This window comes from Haematobia irritans, chromosome 5 (genome assembly GCF_050003625.1).
Source record: "Haematobia irritans isolate KBUSLIRL chromosome 5, ASM5000362v1, whole genome shotgun sequence".
NCBI lineage: Eukaryota > Metazoa > Arthropoda > Insecta > Diptera > Muscidae > Haematobia > Haematobia irritans.
This window is the reverse complement of record NC_134401.1, coordinates 112,548,081-112,569,398: the sequence shown is the minus strand read 5'-3', so window position 1 is coordinate 112,569,398 and position 21,318 is coordinate 112,548,081. Positions and strand designations below refer to the sequence as shown.

General features: G+C 32.5%; 1 protein-coding gene across 6 annotated transcripts in view; it reads right to left on the bottom strand.

Annotated features, from left to right (window-relative positions):
• Nucleotides 1-21,318, bottom strand: part of Galphaq (G protein alpha q subunit) — a 68,317-nt gene that overhangs the window by 18,563 nt on the left and 28,436 nt on the right. For 2 of the 6 annotated variants that reach the window (XM_075312213.1, XM_075312212.1), the window contains exons 2-8: nucleotides 14,655-15,610; nucleotides 12,282-12,466; nucleotides 12,044-12,198; nucleotides 7,302-7,430; nucleotides 6,789-6,918; nucleotides 6,555-6,708; nucleotides 2,959-3,066 (exon numbers count right to left, since the gene is read on the bottom strand). In XM_075312213.1, the coding sequence (XP_075168328.1) occupies nucleotides 2,959-3,066; nucleotides 6,555-6,708; nucleotides 6,789-6,918; nucleotides 7,302-7,430; nucleotides 12,044-12,198; nucleotides 12,282-12,466; nucleotides 14,655-14,772 (979 nt within the window). In that variant the 5' untranslated portion in view covers nucleotides 14,773-15,610. Of the gene's footprint in view, nucleotides 1-2,024; nucleotides 2,133-2,958; nucleotides 3,067-6,554; nucleotides 6,709-6,788; nucleotides 6,919-7,301; nucleotides 7,431-10,556; nucleotides 10,686-12,043; nucleotides 12,199-12,281; nucleotides 12,467-14,654; nucleotides 15,611-21,318 lie in introns of those variants that run through there. The other 4 variants (XM_075312217.1, XM_075312216.1, XM_075312215.1 and 1 more) reach the window with 4 other exon arrangements.

The window sequence follows — 21,318 nt, the reverse complement described above, 5'->3', positions numbered from 1 at the left end:
CATACATTAGACAAAAAAAAATATGTGTAAGTAAGTCTACAAATAATTACGAATCGATATGGACTTTTGCACGGTACGTAGGGAGCCAGAATTGAAATATGGGGGTCGCTTATATGGGGGCTATATACAATTATTGATATGGACCAATTTTTGTGTGATTGGGGATCGATTTATCTGAGGGCTATATATAACTATAGACCGATATGGACCTAGTTAGGCATGGTTGTTAACGGCCATATACTAGCACAATTTCAACTGACTCGGAAGAAATTTGCTCCTCCAAGAGGCTCTAAAACCAAATCTCGGGATCGGTTTATATGGGGGCTATATATAATTGTGGACTGATATGGACCACTTTTGGCATGGTTGTTAAATATCATATACTACCACCACGTACAAAATTTCAACCAGATCGGATGAATTTTGCTTCTCCAAAAGGCACCGGAGGTCAAATCTGGGGATCGGTTTATATGGGTGCTATATATAATTATGGACTGACATGAACCAATTCCTGCATGGTTGTTGGATACCATATACTACCATCACGTACCAAATTTCAACCGAATCGGATGAATTTTGCTCTTCCAAGGGGCTCCGGAGGTCAAATCGGGGGATCGGTTTATATGGGGGCTATATATAATTATGGACCGATTTCGACCAATTTTTGCATGGGAGTTTGAGGCTATATACTACCACCATGTTCCAAATTTCAGCCGAATCGGATGAAATTTGCTTCTATTAGAGGCCTCGCACGCCAAATCGGGGGATCGGTTTATATGGGGGCTATATATAATTATGGACCGATGTGGACCAATTTTTGCATGGTTGTTAGAGACCATATACTAACACCATGTACCAAATTTCAGCCGGATCGGATGAAATTTGCTTCTCTTAGAGGCCTCGCAAGCCAAATCGGGGGATCGGTTTATATGGGGGCTATATATGATTATGGACCGATGTGGGCCAATTTTTGCATGGTTGTTAGAGACCATATACTAACACCACGTACCAAATTTCAGCCGGATCGGATGAAATTTGCTTCTCTTAGAGGCCTCGCAAGCCAAATCGGGGGATCGGTTTATATGGGGGCTATATATAATTATGGACCGATGTGGACCAATTTTTGCATGGTTGTTAGAGACCATATACTAACACCATGTACCAAATTTCAGCTGGATCGGATGAAATTTGCTTCTCTTAGAGGCCTCGCAAGCCAAATTTGGGGGTCCGTTTATATGGGGGCTATATATAATTATGGACCGATGTGGACCAATTTTTGCATGGTTGTTAGAGACCATATACTAACACCATGTACCAAATTTCAGCCGGATCGGATGAAATTTGCTTCTCTTAGAGGCCTCGCAAGCCAAATTTGGGGGTCCGTTTATATGGGGGCTATACGTAAAAGTGGACCGATATGGCCCATTTGCAATACCATCCGACCTACATCAATAACAACTACTTGTGCCAAGTTTCAAGTCGATAGCTTGTTTCGTTCGGAAGTTAGCGTGATTTCAACAGACGGACGGACATGCTCAGATCGACTCAGAATTTCACCACGACCCAGAATATATATACTTTATGGGGTCTTAGAGCAATATTTCGATGTGTTACAAACGGAATGACAAAGTTAATATACCCCCCATCCTATGGTGGAGGGTATAAAAATGTTGTCTTAATTCCAAAGTAATGAAACATTAAGAAAACTTTAACACAGGAACGAACATTCCAAGTGTCCTAAATTTAATAAACTTTTTTTTAAACAAAGAATATAATCTTTTCTTAATTAAAATTTCCTTATTTCAAAGAAATTTGTCCCTAATAGTGTGTCCTAAAATTTAGTTTGCATAATCTTTCATACCAGGTCAATGCTTTTTCAGCGTAGATCTCTTTAAAAGGAAAAAATGTCATAAATAAAATTTCATATATGTATATTCTTTTTTTTTTTTGTTAAAGACTTTTAGTATTTCATAAAGTCCTGAAAAATGCCCCAATATTTAATCTAATAAAAATATAGAACTTACCTGTAGCACATGTAAAATGAGAATAAATAATTTTCTCTGAATCTGGATTTAAGTCCACAAACATACGTAATATAAATTCTCGGGCGGCTATGGCATCTCTTTGTGGACCTATTGTGATAATAGCGATACAAGACAATAAGTAAATATTTAAGCAATTACAAAATCTAGCACTAAGATTTTAAGGCCTTATAAATATGTATATAAAAATGTTCTAGCAATATAATTTATAATAATTTATTTAACCATAATACAATAACAACACCCATATATCGATGATGGTGATGATATGAAATACTACAATAATACATGGACCACATAATAAAAGCAATTAAAGGGTGTTTAATATCGTCGTCTTTTGAACAAAAACCTGTAGCTGTAGTAAAATGAGAATAACATTGACGCTCAGGATCCGGATTGGCCGACAAATATTTTTTTAAAATAAATTGTTTTGCAGCGGCGTGATCACATTTCGGACCTTTGGCATATTTTCAATGTTTTCAATTTTGGTTTTATTAAAAAAAATAGGAAATGGGAATAGTTAATAAGATGAGCAAATTAAAAATATTTGTAAAATAATAAAATACAATGTTCCATCTAATGAGAAATAAAGAAAGTTTTTAATTTTTGTTTTTATTTCAGCCAAATAAGGATTTGAATTGTATATCACTTTGCCATACTGCTACGCTCATTATAAATTCTTTGGTTTTTTATTCATTTTGTCAATTATTACGTCAATTGAAATTCATTGATTTGATTTGCCCCAAAACGATGTATACTTTTAATAAAATCTAATTCAAATTAGCATTTTTACTGTAAAAGTAATCTAAGCAATATAAACTCTATTAGAACTTCATGATAGTAATATAATACGGCTAATTTATAAATTTTGCGTGATTCCTTTTTCTAGCCGTATTTAATTTTTGTAAGAGATAACCTGTGGCTGTAGTGAAATGAGAATAGCATTGACGCTCAGGATCTGGATTGGCTGAAAGATATTTCTTTAAAACAAATTGTTTTGCAGCGGCATGATCACATTTGGGGCCTTTGTTTGTTAGTCAGTAATAACCATGGGCGATTGTATTATTTAGGAAATAAATTGTTTAAAATGCTTGATTAGTTTTCTAGATTTTATATATTAATCTAAATCTAAACTTAAAATTAGTATATAAAAAGAGCTTAATACATTTCGTTCAATACAATTGCGGAAAGACTTGAAACCTAGGTCTTGTTCTACACAAAGAGTTGCTATAGGTTTTTACTGTGATAGAGATAATATAGACGCCCTATGCTCCAGTGGGCGTTAAAGGAATAAAAATAAAATAATAAAAAAATAAATAATAATATTTATATAATTTAGCAAATCGCTGATTTTCTTGTTAATTGATTATTTATATTAGAATATGGTATAATTAATTATTAAACTATATTAATTTATCGTCACTATAAATCCAAAAAGGCGCGTTCTGAAAAAGGGACAATGTGATGGTGGTGATGACTACCTAACAGCAAATTCAGTTATATTTTAAAAATAATACTCTGGGAACTAATTTTAAATATACACTGTAGTTTAAAGAAGATCGGTCGATAATTGGGGTAATAAGGAGGTGAACCTCTTCGTCGCCCGACTTTTCCCTAAAGTATTAAAAAAAACTTTTCCAATTTATTTAATGCTTACAGAGACCACAATTTTTCGACATCGGGGGGTTGGACTGCTCTCTTACTCGACTTTTTAAAAAACTAACCACAATTCTCCAATTTTCTTGAAATTTTCGTGGGATGTTGAGGGTGGTATCTACACAGAAATTTCTATGGGAAGGGCTACCTTCCTCTTTCCCGACATTTTTATTTAAAATACAGTGAATAATGGTGTAAACCATTTTTCGTTATATTTTCGGGAAGGGGAATCTCCCTTATGACCCAATTTATCAAAATTGAATTTAAGTTCTTGAAATTAGCAGGAAAATAGATGGTCATTGGGAAGTCGGAGTTTATGACGTATTGAAGACAAAGCATCTAAAATCTACGATCTCGTATTGGAAAAAGTAGGATTGTAGGAGAGATGGTATTCCAAAAGTCGCCTTGGTAGTAGGTATTCCAAAAGTCGCCTTGGTTGTATACTTTACGTTCGTTCACTACCAGAGTCCAAGCAACAGTTGAAACTATTGACTGCAACTGACGAGAAAAGACCGGCCGAGAAGAGACTGTGCCATGGGCTGAAAAATTGAACACCGATTTCTGGTATTCGGCAGGAGTGAAGTGACAGTGCCATACGACGATTAAAGAAATGTACATCTCACAAGGATAACGACCCGCCACGTTTAAATTAATCCACACACAAAAAATTATTTTCTGATTCAATCACGAAATTAGTTGATCCAATTAATTTTTAATTGAAATGTCTTCAATTACAGAAATGATTGTATCAATTAAACAATAAATTGATTTTTGTTTCAATTAGAAAATTTGTTGAATCAATGAAGTTTTTAATTGAATATATTTTAAAACTCAATTAGGTTAGGTTAGGTTAGGTGGCAGCCCTATGTATCAGGCTCACTTAGACTATTCAGTTCATTGTGATACCACATTGGTGAACTTCTCTCTTATCACTGAGTGCTGCCCGATTCCATGTTAAGCTCAATGACAAGGGACCTCCTTTTTATAGTCGAGTCCGAACGGCGTTCCACATTACAGTGAACCACTTAGAGAAACTTCGAAACCCTCAGAAATGTCACCAGCATTACTGAGGTGGGATAATCCACCACTGAAAAACTTTTTGGTGTTCGGTCGAAGCAGGAATCGAGCCCACGACCTTGTGTATGCAAGGCGGGCATGCTAACCATTGCACCACGGTGGCTCCCAAAAAAACTCAAGATTTTAATTAAAAAAATTTTCTTGATTTTTTTTTTTTTGTGTACGAACAGGAGTATGGCTCTATGGAATATGAAACTTAATTGGAACAATGAGATTGTTCTTCCTCCTTACACTAGTAGATAGAGGGTGATTTATTTACCCAACCTTAAGTGCCGACAGGCGATGTTGAGGCCTATGACGATGAATGGGATAGTTAGTGGTTATATTCCCTGCTCAGAATTGATATCTAGGTTTATCACAAATAGTTAGGAATTACCAGTTACTCTTCCTTGACATCAGATGTGATAAACCCCCATGTTCTGGTTTATTCGCAAAACTTTTAACCGCCATTAACTTCGGAACTATTCAATATTTTGCCAAGAAATTTCTTCCAATTAAATTCCTTATCCATAAACAGTATGTAAAAATTTCGTAGTAAATATAATAGTGGTTCGGAATCTAGAGATTGAGGAAAATTTTGCGTTTTGCGAATTCGTAAACCAGAACAAGGGTGGAGTCCAGAATTTTACCATATTTGACTAACTAATACATTTTTGTTGACTAAATACTAGCACATTTAGTCGTGTAATATAATATGTGCTTCCCTCTGCCTCTGGGGATGAAATCCTCATGGTCGGAAAGTGTGCGTTGGGGCCATTCGTTAAAAAAATGTCCCATCTACCGATTTTCCCCTTGCAACTTCTTTTTGATTTCAAATAAAAATGTCTTTCAACTGAATAAGGAGTGAGCATTGCCTCCACGGAGTTCTATTTGCATAAGTACCTTACAAAAGACGAAAATAAGGCTCAACAGAATGCTAATACTCTATTTGTCCTTCCATGCTCCTGGAAGCACTTTTCGAATTTGACATGTTAACAGAATGGGTGAATATTCCTGGGACATGTTAACAGAATGGGTGAATATAAGCAAGTCGGTGTGATTGTAGTTTCTCAAGTTGAGGAATATATATCTTAGTGTCAAAAATTAGAGAAGAAATTAAAAATGCCGACTATCAAGCTAGACTAATCTTTACTGCAGAAGTATAATTTGTATACAATATCCAAATTAAGTAGAAATATCTGGTAGTCTCTATATAATGGCACAGAAAAGAATATCTCCAAAATTTTTCCAATTAAAATTTAAATTAAATTAAATTTCCACAAATATTTAATTCAAAATTTTATTGAATCGACTAATTTTTTAATTAAAACAAAAATCAATCATAAGAATTAATTTTATCAATTAATATTTTATATGAATCAATTAATTATTTAATTGAATTTTGTGTTTGATATTAACATTTCTGCGACTGAAGATATTTCAATTAGAAAATAATTTAATTAATTAATTTCGTGAGTGAAGACAAAAAAGTTTTTTCTTTGAGCTCCTAATTCCAGGTAATTTTGTAATTTTAATATAACCTACAGCATTCCCTTTTTAGAGTGTAATTTAAAATGTTTCTATATACCCGCCTTTCCGGATTTATGGGAGCAATGAAAAATACCTAACAAATGATTTGATAACATAAAACAAAACTTTTTTTGTTTAATTTACGTTTTTTTAATCTTGCAGAAAGTTTTATGAGATAATTTTACGAAGAAAAAAATAGTAAACACTATTTCGATAGAACATTGTTTTCAACTATAGCTTTCGGTAACCATTTTTATTTAATAAACTTACCATCATATTCAGGAAAGTAATCTACCAAATGCGAATACATAATTTTTTCTTCTAACAAGTCTTTCTTATTTAAGAAAAGAATTACTGATGAATTCTGGAACCATGGATACGTAATAATAGTTCTAAATAAAGCTTTTGATTCTTCCATACGATTCTATAAGTAGAAAATTATTATAAAAAAATATATTATATATTCAATATTCTAATAATTATTTTAAATATTTATATACAAACCTCATTATCAGATTCGAATAAAATTTGATCATATTCCGAAAGGGCCACTAAAAATATGATTGATGTTACATTTTCAAAACAATGAATCCATTTTCTTCTCTCCGAACGCTGACCGCCGACGTCTACCATTCTATGGTTTACAAACAAAACAAATGGATAAAGAAAATTAATATTAGTACAATTTATTTATAAAATAATATTCAATGAAATTCAATGAACAAGGACAAATACTAAACAAAAAGCATGCAACACAGAAACATAAAAACTAAATAAAATTAATAAAGCATGTATAAAAATAAAGTAAATATATATAAAATTCTACTTGCTTATACTTGTAGTATTGTACAGTAATATTTTTTATTTTATTTCTTACAATTAATTCTTACAGTATATCTACAAAGGGCGGAATAATATTTGTTTTGCCTTTAGAGCTTCCACATTATTGTTTCTTTCCTACAGGGTTTTTAGCCATTTGGGGAATTTTGTAAATACTTTCATTTTCTGGTTTTTTACCTAAATACAATGCCATCCAAATCGAAGGGATATTCCAAAATACCCGTCGTTGGTACACGAGCACGTAGAATATCTTGTTCAGTTGGTAAATAATCAGGCTGTTCAATACGTGGTATATCGCTTATGTAACTGAGAAATAAAATTAGTATTTGATCAAATCTACACTTAGTGTCATAGTGTCCGTCCATAATGTCTTATTGAGTGAAATGGCAATGTTTCGAGTTGGGATTGGATGATTATTGACTAATGACATGGGTTTCTGTTTAAGGTTATATTCATGCGATAGGTATTAAAAGGTCCTCTGAGAATCATCACCAATTTGAAAAGCATAATACATATGCAATTAGTAAATTTCATTTATACATATTTGATTTTCTGGCAATGTTTGATTTATAACAAATTTTTTTAGATAGGGGTTTTACCTATTTTACCCTTTGAAATCTTCTTTGAAAAGTAAAGATCACAAAAACTAAAAACTGATCTCATTTAATATCTAGTATAATGTTCTCAAAAATGTATATAGATGGAAAAATAATGTAAATAAAGATGAATATATTTTTTTTCGTGTAGGTCGAATCTAATGGATTTGAATTTGAAGAAATGCAAGTTTATGCGATTCTTCAGGACTAGGTCTATTGATATACGGGGCTCTTTATTGGACGAGGTTGATTTTTTTGTTGATCTTGGCATTGTTATGGATCGTAGGCTTAATTTGATCATATTTATTCGATGCTCTATCGTATGGTGTTTACATTGATAGGATAGAATCGGTGCAGAAGCAGTTCTTGTTGTTCGCTTTGAAGCATCTTCATTGCAACAGTCACTTTGTTCATCCTCCTTACACTTCTAGATTTAGGCTGATTCATTTAGCCGTCGGATGATGTTGAGCTTGATGTGTAGATTAATTAGCGGTGGCATTCTTTGCTCCGGATTGGTATATAGGATTAGAATAAATGTCCCTTTCAGGACTTCTAGGAATTGCCAGTTCCCATTCATTGATTTTCAACAATCGAATTATGCTTCGGTAGAGCCCATTCGTAGGGTGTGCATTGATTTTAATTCAATCTATCATCTAATTGATGCTAACTTAAGTATTGATGTGATAAGGTCCATATTTTACCAATTTTATTAGATATGCTAGTCCTATAATGTAGTATATCCGGCTGATGAGTCCTTCTCTGTATCTGGTTACATCCCTCTGCCTCCACACCGCTACGTTATGGGGACGAGCCCCTCACGGTCGGAAGGGGCGGGAAAATGGGCGATCGGACCGTTTGAAAAAAAAATATTTGAGTCTAAGAGTATTTTAGAAGTCATTATGGAGTCGAAGAGTAATAGTGTGTTTGCGTTATCTTTGGCTCGACCGAAATGAATTTCCCAGTATTGTATTCTTGGTCATGGGTTTAATCCCAGTTTCGACACAAAAACCCTCTTAGTAATGCTTGTGAAATTTCTAAGTGTTTCAACGTAATGTGAAACACTGTTCGTATTCGGAAGATTGCGTATGATTGAGCTAAACATTGGATTGGGTATCACTTCCCAGCAAAAAAAATTTGGAAGTTCTTCTAAAGGCACAACTTTAAAAGCACTTTCAAAAATGTCCTTCCAAAGAAGTTCTTTATTTTAGCTGCACAGGAAGTTCATTAGAGTCAATTTTTTTATAACTCGCTTTTTTTCATATTTTTAAAATGGAAACTTTAAAAAATTTTGTTTCAAATATATTAAAAATAGATTAAGAATTAATAAAATGGTAAAAAATTATTTAAATTTTGCCGAAAAAAATGTCAAATCCATTCTAGAAAAATTACGAATTTTTGAAAATATTTGATGTCAAACGTTCCACACAAGTGTAAAAATGCATTAAAACTCATAAAAAATTTTAAAAATTATTTATTTGTCAAAATATCACAAAAATTCTTAATTCACATTCAAAACACTGAATTCGCCACACACTTAAGAAGTGATGCAAATTCAGTGCAACGATGGTGGACATCCGTCCTATGACAAGCCCATGTTAAATTCATCGCTTCTGCTCCAATTTTGCACCACTTCCGGATCCAAAAAGAACATTTTCACTACTTTTTTGGCGTCGCATGGGTTATTGACAAGAGAGATATTCACCCCTTGTGGTATCACAATGGATTGAATTGTCTTAGTGAGTCTGATTTACTATTTTTTCGACAAAATTTAAATAACTTGTTCAGTTTTATTAATTCTTACTCTGTTTTCCGTAATCTTGTTCAACCTAAGCTATTTGGAATAAAAACGTTAAGATTACCCATTAAAAATATGAAAAAAACGTGTTAACATCATTGGAAGGACATGTCGGAAAGTGCTTTTAAAGTTGTGCCGTTAGAACAACTTCCAAATTTTTTTGCTGAGTGGAAGCACGTAGAACAATTTAAGTTGACGAATTGCACCTCACGAGATGGTATGCATTAACCGCTGATGGCCGGTTAAATACGAAATGATTACCAATTTATGGACAATACAACTCATTTTATTCATAATAGATTACCATATAATTACTAGAAACTACACAGAAAAAATATTTTTTCCAATTAAAACTTTAATAGAATTTTAAATAATATTCAATAAAAAATGTAATTGAGTCAACAAATTCTTTAATTGAAACAAAAAATAATCACAAAAAAATTTAATTCAACAAAAATCAATTAATTAATTTTAATTGTATTAATTAATTTTTTAATTGGAGCAATTAATTTTTTAATTGACTTTGCTGATTGGTGCTATCATTTATGTGATTGAAGACATTTCAATTAATAATTAATTGAATCAATTAATTTCGTGACTGAAGCCAAAAAATATTTTTTTTTTTCTGTGTAGGAACACAATCGACGGATATTGTTGGTAATAGAACTTTATTTCATATAAAAAACATTACGTTATATTAAAAAAAATTATTCCGCTGAAAACATCACTCAGTGTTTTCTATTTTTATATGTATGTAGCAATTATATTTTCTACTGAATCATGGATTCAACTTTCATTGATCACAAAAGTCAAAAGGACAGTAGTTTAAATTTATATTTTATATTTTTAACAAAGTATGTAAATATAAATATACCCATGACCATCATTATAGAATAAAGAAACAAAAACAAAACAACACATGCACCAAATTAATAATATTAGTAATACATTTGAATGCATATTCGAAAACAAAATAGGATTAGTAAGAAAAAACAAACAGACATGCAATATAATAGAACAATTATAAAAATACGCCGATACCTAAATCGTATTTCTTCTAAATCAAAAGGATATTCAATAATCCCCGTTGTCGGAACACGAACACGCAAAATATCTTGCACTGTTGGTAAATAATCAGGTTGAGCCACACGATCAAGATCCATTAGATAACTAAGAAAGATTATGGGACACAAAATAATATAATTCAATAAAATATATATTTTCTTTTTCATTAAGGAATGGAATTCTCAAGGTAAATGTGATTATGATTCTCGTTTGTCCGTCAGATAAATAAAAATTGATTAAAGGTATATGTGAGGAGTGTATTTGAAAAGCAAATGTAAGAAAAATCAATTTAAAGCTTCCCAAGTGTTCCAATAATGTGCTACACAACAAATTTGTTATAATTTTTTATACCCTAACACTGTGGAACAAAACCCAGAAGGAAACGAGACAGACAAATAGTGTCTTTGGTAATAATGCTACGGGCCAGCCCCTGAGTCGATCTAGCCATTTAGAAAATCTTTGAAATTTTTATTTCTATAGAAAATTTTGTCAAAATTTTATTTCTATGGAAAATTTTGTCAAAATTTTATTTCTATGGAAAATTTTGTCAAAATTTTATTTCTATAGAAAATTTTGTCAAATTTTTATTTCTATAGAAAATTTTGTCAAAATTTTATTTCTATAGAAAATTTTGTCAAAATTTTATTTCTAAAGAAAATTTTGTCAAAATTTTATTTCAATAGAAAATTTTGTCAAAATTTTATTTCTATAGAAAATTTTGTCAAAATTTTATTTCTAAAGAAAATTTTCTCAAAATTTTATTTCAATAGAAAATTTTGTCAAAATTTTATTTCAATAGAAAATATTGTAAAAATTTTATTTCTATAGAAAATTGTGTCAAAATTTTATTTCTATAGAGAATTTTGTCAAAATTTTACTTCTATAGAAAATTTTGTCAAAATTTTATTTCTATAGAAAATTTTGTCAAAATTTTATTTCTATAGAAAATGTTGTCAAAATTTTATTTCTGTAGAAAATTTTGTCAAAATTTTATTTCTATAGAAAATGTTGTCAAAATTTTATTTCTATAGAAAATTTTGTCAAATTTTAGTTTTATAGAAAATTTTGTCAAAATTTTATTTCTATAGAAAATGTTGTCAATTTTTCTACCACCGTGTATGGGTTAAGAGGAAACTAAGAAATCTAATAGCTAGAAGAAATCAGAGTTCACGTGGTGTGGAACAACGAGACGGTCAGATGGACAAAACTATGCAAGAACACGAGTAAGAGGATGCTCAGTAGGGCCATGAGACTTCTGACGAAAGTAAAGAAACTTTGCTGCATTCTTCTGTTACATCCCTTTTCTCGCACGAGAAATGTTCTCGTTATTTGGTATAGATTAAGTCAGAAATTTCTTCCTTCCATGATTTTGAGAAGCTTCATTAATTCAATGATTTTTCATAAATTAGCTTTCCAAAACACCCACACATAACTTCGAGACTAATTATGTACGTTTAACTTACTATTTGGCTGAATCTGTTAATTGGTACTCTCTTCGTCGATCGTAACATTCCTGAATGCCGGCATCAGCCCATAATGTTTTAATGGCTGATAAATATGGATCTTCAAATGTTGTCACTGATTCGTAATCAATACTCATTACAAGTTCACCAAGTTCCTGAAATGTGAAAAATTTAAGAATGTAAATAAAATTCTTATTAAGAAAGTTATACACACAAAAGGGGGAAAACAATAACTTACCGAATGTTCAGCAACACCATATGATATACTTAACATATCCATAGCTTTAATCATAGACTGCATAGCCATGAATATATTTTGAAACACTAATTTAATATAGCCGCGTTTATCATCATCTGAATAACCGCTGCCGTGAATAATACGCATCTGTTTGATGAAAGTGGATTTACCGGATTCACCAGTACCTAAAATAATTATATGAAAATAAAAAAGACACCTTTAGTTAAGTCATATACATACACAATATTCGAAAAAGACATAAATCAAAGTTAGCGGAAAATTTATATGCAGAAAGAAAAATTAAAATCGTATATTTACAAAAATTAAATTTTAAAGAACTATAACTCAGTATCACTGCCTATTCATTTTGCACTATCTAGACAGGATTCAGATTGATGATTAACATTTAGAATCTTTTCAGATCTTAATAATCAGTAGTATTCCATGTCGGTTGAAAATTGCAGAATCCGACACCATCTTCGATGCATCTGACACACATTGTCACTAAATACAGATCTCTTTGTTTGGGAGATAAGATAATACTGATCCTAACAAGACCATATTGAATCAAGAGAAGGAAATGGAAATTATACGAGAAAAATATCTGCGAGCGAACTTTAAGTCATATAGCTCCCACATGTTTTCCTAATATAACCTTATTATAGGTATTTTTATATGCTGTTGTATTGCTGTGCTGGATACCTGGGCACTGTGGGATAACAGGAAATGAGGAAGCGGATGTGCTGGCCAAAGAGGGCGCTCGTGGAACGAGTAATTTCCTAGCGAACGGTTTCCCTCCACTATCTTCTTATCATTACAGGATAGAGGGCAAATATGATGAACTATGGCGAAGACGCTGGGTCTCTTCGGAACTGCGAAATTTTGATGTCGATAAACAGAGAGGAATTGCGGCCACTCATTGGTATTATAAAAGGACATAACACACTCGGGAAACACATGGTAAGAATAGGCCTTAAAGACGATGATATCTGTAGATAGTGCCTGGACGCGGAAGTTACGGAGGACTCGTACCACTTCCTGTGCCAGTGTCCAGCTTTATCCTTTAGAAGAAACAAGATACTGGGCACCTTTTTCTTTCAGGCTCTCACTGATCTGCGGGAGTGCAGCTTAAGGAACATACTTACATTCATCAGGGCCTCTGGTTGGACGTTCTAAGATTTCTTTTAAAGAAAACGAGCAGGTGGAAGTTCTGGGACTATTCCAAAGGGGATCGTATCGGAAGAAAGAAGATGGAAAGATCCCATCGAGGAATCACAATGGACCTATACTGTTCTAAGTGGATATGAATTCAACACAAAATTGATGTCATCCTCTACAACCTAACCTAACATAGGTATTTTTAGTAGACACCAAAACTAACATGTCGGTGGTTTTATGCCGTACATAATAAAAATTTGTAAGTAAACCAGTTTTCCAGGAGTCTGAATACTCTTATTTTAAATTTTCCTTATTGCTGTGTCCTCGCTTTTATTAAATAAAACAAAAATATTATAAATCAGTGATGACAGAGGATTGTAATCAGAATCCATCGGTTGGTGGACAAAAAGAAATTTTCACAAAATAGAAATGTGTCCACACACTGGTCCAATGAATATGGACCCCATGAAAATTAGCCCCAATATCTCAATCAAGTGGAGCGTAAAAAATTATATTGAAAACAGCAACACCAAACTGTTGTGTTTTTTTTTTGCCCATTTGCAATTTAGCACTTCAAGCCCTTTCGTATGGTGTATGGGTCATTGTGGGACAATTGTCCATGTGGCCCCAATGGTCACTTGAGTCCCATCCTCTCAAAAAATTGTACCGTAAAACTCAATTTTCTGCAAAATTTTGAGACATATGTGTGAAAGTAGCTGTGAGTGATAATGCCACAAGTGGGTGGTTAATTTTAGATAAAGTAAATTGGTCAGGAATACCATTTAATATTTTTCCTGGTGATCAAAATATAAATCTATCATTGCTTAGAACGGAAAATACCTGTGTTAACTCTTTACAGTGCTCTGTTAGCTCTTTTATGAAGCTCTGTTAACTAATTAACAGAGCTCTGCAAAAAAAATGTTTTGTGTCTGCGCTAACTTAATTCGGAATTTATCTTCACGCACATCGTTTATCGCTACTTAAAGAAGCGGTTGATGCGATCAGAATGACTGTTTTGGGGATACCTCAATCAGAGTGGCAAAAGAGTTTCTACATTTGGTTTATGGATTTTAATGGGGGGAATATTTTGATGATTAATTTTGGTTTTTGTTCTCTAATCTCGAAATACACAAGGCAAGGTAACATTTTTAATAAAAAAAAATTAGGATAAATTAATAATTTTCGCTCATAGTTAAACGAATATTTTCTACTTACCCAGTAGCAATAATTTCAACTCTCTTCGCGCATCTCTTTTGTCACGACGTAGTTGCCGTTCAATTTCCTGATTGATACGCTTCTGTTCCTTGGCCTCTTCTGATAAACAGCACTCCATGCTAACTAAATGTTTTTAAGCTGCTGACGCTGCTTAATCGCCACACGTTGAATAATTATTATTTTCTAATATTTTTAATATATATATAGTAATTGTCTTATATATATTTTGTTGTTGTTGTTGTGTAAATAATAGAAGACTAAAGATTCTTTTTGGAAACCAATTTCCAAGATATATTCGATGATATCTTATTTACTTATTGAATGGTTTCGAAATGGTTACTTTTGTTGTAGGCTCATCAGAAAATATATTCGGCAGCGGAAGGATGACGTTGGAAGAAAAACTACACACGTCTAAGGTAGTTCAACTGCTAAGTCCCAAATCCCTAATCAACTTGGAATAGGTATAAACATTTCTCCAATATAAAAATCACGTTTCGATTTTTTTCTCTCTGAACTTTGATTATAGACTGTTGTTGTTGCTGCTGATCTGCAAGATTTGACCATAAAGTTTTGCTGCTTTTGGTGTTGTTGGTAGGTGGTGGTAGGTGGTGGTTATTGGTGTTTTGCCTCAATTCTCTCCTTATATGCTAGACGACCTCGTTACTTGATCTCCTGTTACTATAACTGGGTATAATATTTTTGCGGGGGTTTTGTAGTAGTTGTTGGATTTATATGGAAATGGATAATAAATGCCACTAAGAGTTCGGTTTTTAAATGTGTAAGTTACTAGGTTATCTTCTTTTGTTTGGTTTTCTTGTTTTACTATGTTGAAGTTTCACCTCCTCATAAAATCATTGAAACTCTGTTTTCTATGTCGTTGGTATATTATTTGAAGAATATTCAACGAGATGGACCAATCCCGTTTTTTTAGTAATGGAACAAGTTCTAAAAAATATCTGAAAATATGAAAAGAAAAAAGGGAAAGAATTAATTTAGGAATATAATATTCATGTTATTTTTAATAACGTTGTTCTTTTGTTACATTTTTTATCTCTGCGAAACGTTCAAACTTTTATCACCATAAATATTTGTTTATTACATAATGTTTATTTTTGCTGTAAATAAGAACATTTTTATTTCAAGACAACAGTCAATTTCGTTTATATCAAGCAGTGTCCTTTTTTTGAAGAATTTCATATAGTATGCATTGCAATGCCACACCATCCTAATGTTATCCTTTCGAAATTGTCCAAAACATTTTGGAATATATATGGTCTACCCAAAATTTGTATCGTTTATAAGAAACGGAGCATCAGATTATAGATTGTTGGAGTATTACAACTAAAGTTCTTTGTTTTCTTTAAATGCGCTTGTGAGTGCATTACACACTGGTCTATAAATAGACGTAACAGTTTGTATGCGTTACTTGTGTACTGATAATAAAAATTTGCGTGTTGATGAGTAGGTTAGCTTGGGTTAGGTGGCAGCCCGATGTATCAGGCTCACTTAGACTATTCAGTCCATTGTGATACCACATTGGTGAACTTCTCTCTTATCACTGAGTGCTGCCCGATTCCATGTTAAGCTCAATGACAAGGGACCTCCTTTTTATAGCCGAGTCCGAACGGGGTTCCACATTGCAGTGAAACCACTTAGAGAAGCTTTGAAACCCTCAGAAATGTCACCAGCATTACTGAGGTGGGATAATCCACCGCTGAAAAACTTTTGGTGTTCGGTCGAAGCAGGAATCGAACCCACGACCTTGTGTATGCAAGGCGGGCATGCTAACCATTGCACCACGGTGGCTGATGAGTATAAAAGCTGGTCAGGGGATAGCGTGTTGGCCTTCAATATTCGTCTGGGTAAATCCACAAAACAAATCGCTTCTGTAACATACACCCCAAACACATTTTGCTTCAAGCATATATATTTTCAGGATTGGTCCAAACAAAATATTGTTTAGATTGTTCAAACATATTATGTTTCACCTTAGAGAATACACTGGTAGAAAAAAATTTTAATGAAATTTTCTTTGTGTGGATATATTTTTAAGGCGCCAATTGGTTACTTCCATTATTTTACTTGCAGCATACTCTCTAGGTCTCTTTCTAATAAACACATAAATTTTTATATGCTATTTCTAAATTAATATATGTTTGCATCTAAGCGTATTATACACTGAAAAAAGCATACTCGGTTCCAAAGATTTTGTCTTTACTTTAAAAAATTTGGTATTGATTCCGAGCCAAAGAAGCGGAGAATACAAGTAAGGATACTTTTAAGACACAATTCTCTTTTAAATTTAGGTTTTGTGTACTTGCTTCTAGGAAACAAATTTTAATTTTTCGCTTTCTCAGCTTTTTTTCTTCATATGCTATCAAAGTCCTTTAAAAACGAGTTAACGGCAACTTTATTTTCCAAATTAGGACTCGACTTTCAGTAGAAATTATGCTATGTTTGAAGTAAAAAACTACTTTAAAATAAAGTTTTGAAAAACATGTCCTATATTTGAACGATTTTTTGCTTTGTAGTCAAGATGCAAAAAGACAACAAATTTAAAGACAATTTCATTAAATTTAAAGAATTTTTCTGAATTATTAAAGTCAAGTTGACCTTAGCATATACATTTTTTCTTTCATGTTAAGATACCCATTTTGACTTCATTAAAAAGTTTATCGACTTTTGGACAAGGAAAATAACTTTATTTTAGAGAAATGCGTCTTCTATGCTAAGCAAAATTTGTATTCGTATTTTAAGGACATGAAATCTTTGACCTCACGACAATATTTTTTTTCAGTGTAGTTACAAACAGTTTATGTCATGTTCTAACATATTAACATATATGTCCCAAACATGTTACGCTGGTTTATGAACATTATATGCTTGCACTTAAAAATATTGTGTTAAAAATTTTGAGTTCCAAACATATAATTTTTACACCCAAACATATGAAAAACAATATTTGTTGTCCGTGTAATAGGTAAAATTAAAAATGAAATCTGATATTTGTTTTTGCATTCTTTGGATTACAGAAGAGAAACTGGTGAGAGGTAAATAAATCATGTTGAAGTGAGAGAGATATGAGAAGATAAAATTCAATAGTGTGTTGTTAAAAGTATTTTTCTACATTTTTGGTAGAAGAAAAGATCTCCTCCTGCTGCACTGAACAATTGTTCACTGGCCACGCTAATCGGTGATCCCCGAATCTTCTGGGTACACATATGTGCTCTCAATTCAAGTTGCCCGGTCATTATTCCCACGGTCCTCTCGACTGTCGTCCAACTCTCCATTCTTTTCCTTATCTGAGCTCTTTCGACCGTTGGATTGGTTCAAATCGGTTTAGGTGTCCTTCGTGACCATACATTCAACTCGACCGCGATGCCTCTATTGGCTTTCCGTTCTCTAATAGCCTGTTTCTGTATGTCGAACGTACAGAGTCGTGCAGAAATGAGTACATAATTAATTTTTTTCATTTCTAAACGGATAAAATTCTCAATCGGGTTGTGGTCGGGGTTTTGCGCTGGCCAATTCATCACTTGAAATTTTTGCTCACTAAGCCATTTTTTTCACTATTTTTGCACTATGCTTCGGATCACCATCCTGTTGAAATACGACTTTATCTTCAGGATAGGCACTCTTGTCAACAAACTCGGGAAGATGAGTCTGCAAAATGGCGAGGTAGTCTTCCTTCTTCATTATACCATCAATTTTCTGCAATGGCCCAATGTGCCACCAAGTGAAGCAGCCCCAAACCATGATGCTTCCACCACCATGCTTTACAGTTTGTTTAACATGGTGGCTATGAATGGCATCACCAGGGCGACACCAGCAATATTGTTTACCGTCCGATTGGAAATGGTTAAATTTTGATTCATCTGACCAGATAACAAGTTTCCAGTCATCTGTCGTCCAATTTTTATGCTCTCTTGCAAACTTCATTCGCTCTTTTTGATTCTTTTCGGACAATGCAGGTTTATTTTTTTTAACAGCTGAAACATAACCTATGTTGTGGAATAGTATTTTTCGGCGTTACGGACTTGTTCTGCCTCATTTCTGCCATCATAAGGCGAGCGTCCGCTTTGGTCAACATTTTTCGGCTACCTCTGGTTTGCTCTTTGGGAGAAGTATTTCATCTTTTTTTGGACGCGAATATGACCACAGACTGACTTATATTTAGTTTCTTGGCTATTTTCCGCGATGTAGACCCATTATTAGTTAAGGAAACTATATTGTCCTCCACATCGCGCGATAACTTTTTCATTTTATTTTTAATTAATATTAATGAAAAATACACTTCGAATAAAGCTTTAACTCTTACTAGCAAATACGTTGCTACTGATCATAAAGAAAGACAAAAAAATACAAAACTAACCGTATATTTTGGTTTTTATGATGAGTACATCAAAAAGTGCAAAATTGAGTACATGCGATTTTTTTGTTATGTTTATTTATCTCTCTGAATTCTATACTTTTTGTTTTGAGTTTTTTGTTGTTTTATTTAGAATTGAAGAAGGAATAAAGGAAAAATAAGATTATTTTGTGTTTCTTTATTTCTGCTTTTTTGTTCGTTTAGAATTGAAAAAAATAATAATAATAATTATGTACTCCCGGTACCCATATCTTGTGGATCCTGCCGTAGTCCGAGTAGTTGCATTTCAATGCAGTTCGCAGTCGAACCGTAATGTTGGCTATTATCTTCATTTTCCTCTGAAAATCTGTGAATATAATTAACGTTTTGTGCTCTCGTGTTATTTACGAGCCATTCCCGTTATAGCACGCACTTCTACCTGCGGGATTGCGCTGTGGTCTGCGGGATTGGGTGTGATTCGGTGTCTTGGTCCTCCATATATCCCATCCTAGCTATGCCAACTCAGGGGTATACGATCTGGGATTGTTGTGGCAACCGCCATTTCACCTATCGTCTCCCCTATTATCGTTTTGTGTTTCTGTCCATTCTCCAAACATCTACCATCTCCTATCATGGCAGCTACGCGTTTTATTTGAACCTCTATAGGTCTTAAGTCCAGTATTGTCTCCAAGACTCTGGTTGACGTTGTCTTCATTGCCCCAGATAATTACGCTCTCATATATCCTGTGCGTCACCCTTCTCAGTCCCCTGTTTGATGTGGGTCTTCAAATTCAGTATAAGGTTACTCCTAAGTACTTTCGTTTATTTAAAATAAAGAAATATGTCCTTAATATTGCGTGCCCTAATATTTAGATTGAATGTTTCAAATAGTGCCAATATATTTTTTGAATGTAAGCTTACCGCATAGTTAGGTGTAAAATTGAATAAATTAATCATACGAAATACCGCTGAAATTTATTCCCGGAATCAACGAAACTAGATTATTACTACTTTTAGCAATATTCCTGTAGATATACGGAAATAAAAAACGGTAACTTTTTGAAATTTAATAAATCGATAAGAATTTACTTGTGCTTCCAATTCAATGTTAATAGTTATTTTATTTCCACCACTATTGTAATAAAATATAACATACATTTGTTACTATACATTGTTTTTCCATGTAATCCCATGCTCGTACAATCCAGAGTAAAATCTACAAGAAATGTGACCGTTGCGAAATATATCGCTAAAAAACGTGACAAAAAATCAAAGAAACCAAATAAAGAATAACAAACGATTATTTGGACAAACACTGCGAATTTAACATTTTCAAATAGGGATGAAGCTTACAAACGTAATGATGAAATTAAAAAATCGTTTTGAAAAATAATTTCGTAGGTAATTAAATTAAGAATAAAATTCAAAGAAGAAAAGGGTCCACTAAACTCGTTAAATGTGTAGACACCCTGAAACATATATTGTCTGCACTCAAAAAAAAGTTTTCTTGGATCCAAAGATTTTGACCTTCTCTTAAGAATTTGTGTATTGATTCCGAGCGAAAGATGCGGCTTCTTTAAAATAAAGAATTTTATTAGTGACCTATCTGGCTTTAAATCTAGGACCAATAGAATTAAAATTACGATACAAATCTCATTTATCAAAATTTCATTCCCTTTTCACGGTTTAATAATAAAGGTACTGACGTACAAAAGACGCAAAATCCTCAAAATAAGTCTTGGCCTATATTTGAAGCGTTTTTATCGTCAATCTAAAGTTTAAATATTTCATTTAATTTAAGGACAATTTCTTTAAATCAAAAATTTGTTTCTTTACTTGAAGGAAAATTAGCCTTAGTTCAAAGGCATGCGACTTTAAAAAATTTGTGACCTAAATTTAATGAAAAAAATTTTTGAAGTAAGGAATATAAACTTTATTTTAATTAAAATTTCATTATTTTAAAGAAATTTGTCCTTAATATTTTGTAAATTTGGAATCCCAAAATTTAGGTTGCGTAATCTTTAATATCACGTTAATATTTTTTTCAGTGTGGAGCACAAAAAATACTTGTCCTTAGAACACAAATGCGAGTTTTGGAGCTGCATTTCACTGATACAAAGATGTTTTCTTTACCCAAAGTCAATATATATATATATATATATATATATATATATATATATATATATATATATATATATATATATATATATATATATATATATATATATATATATATATATATATATATATATATATATATATATATATATATATATATATATATATATATATATATATATATATATATATATATAT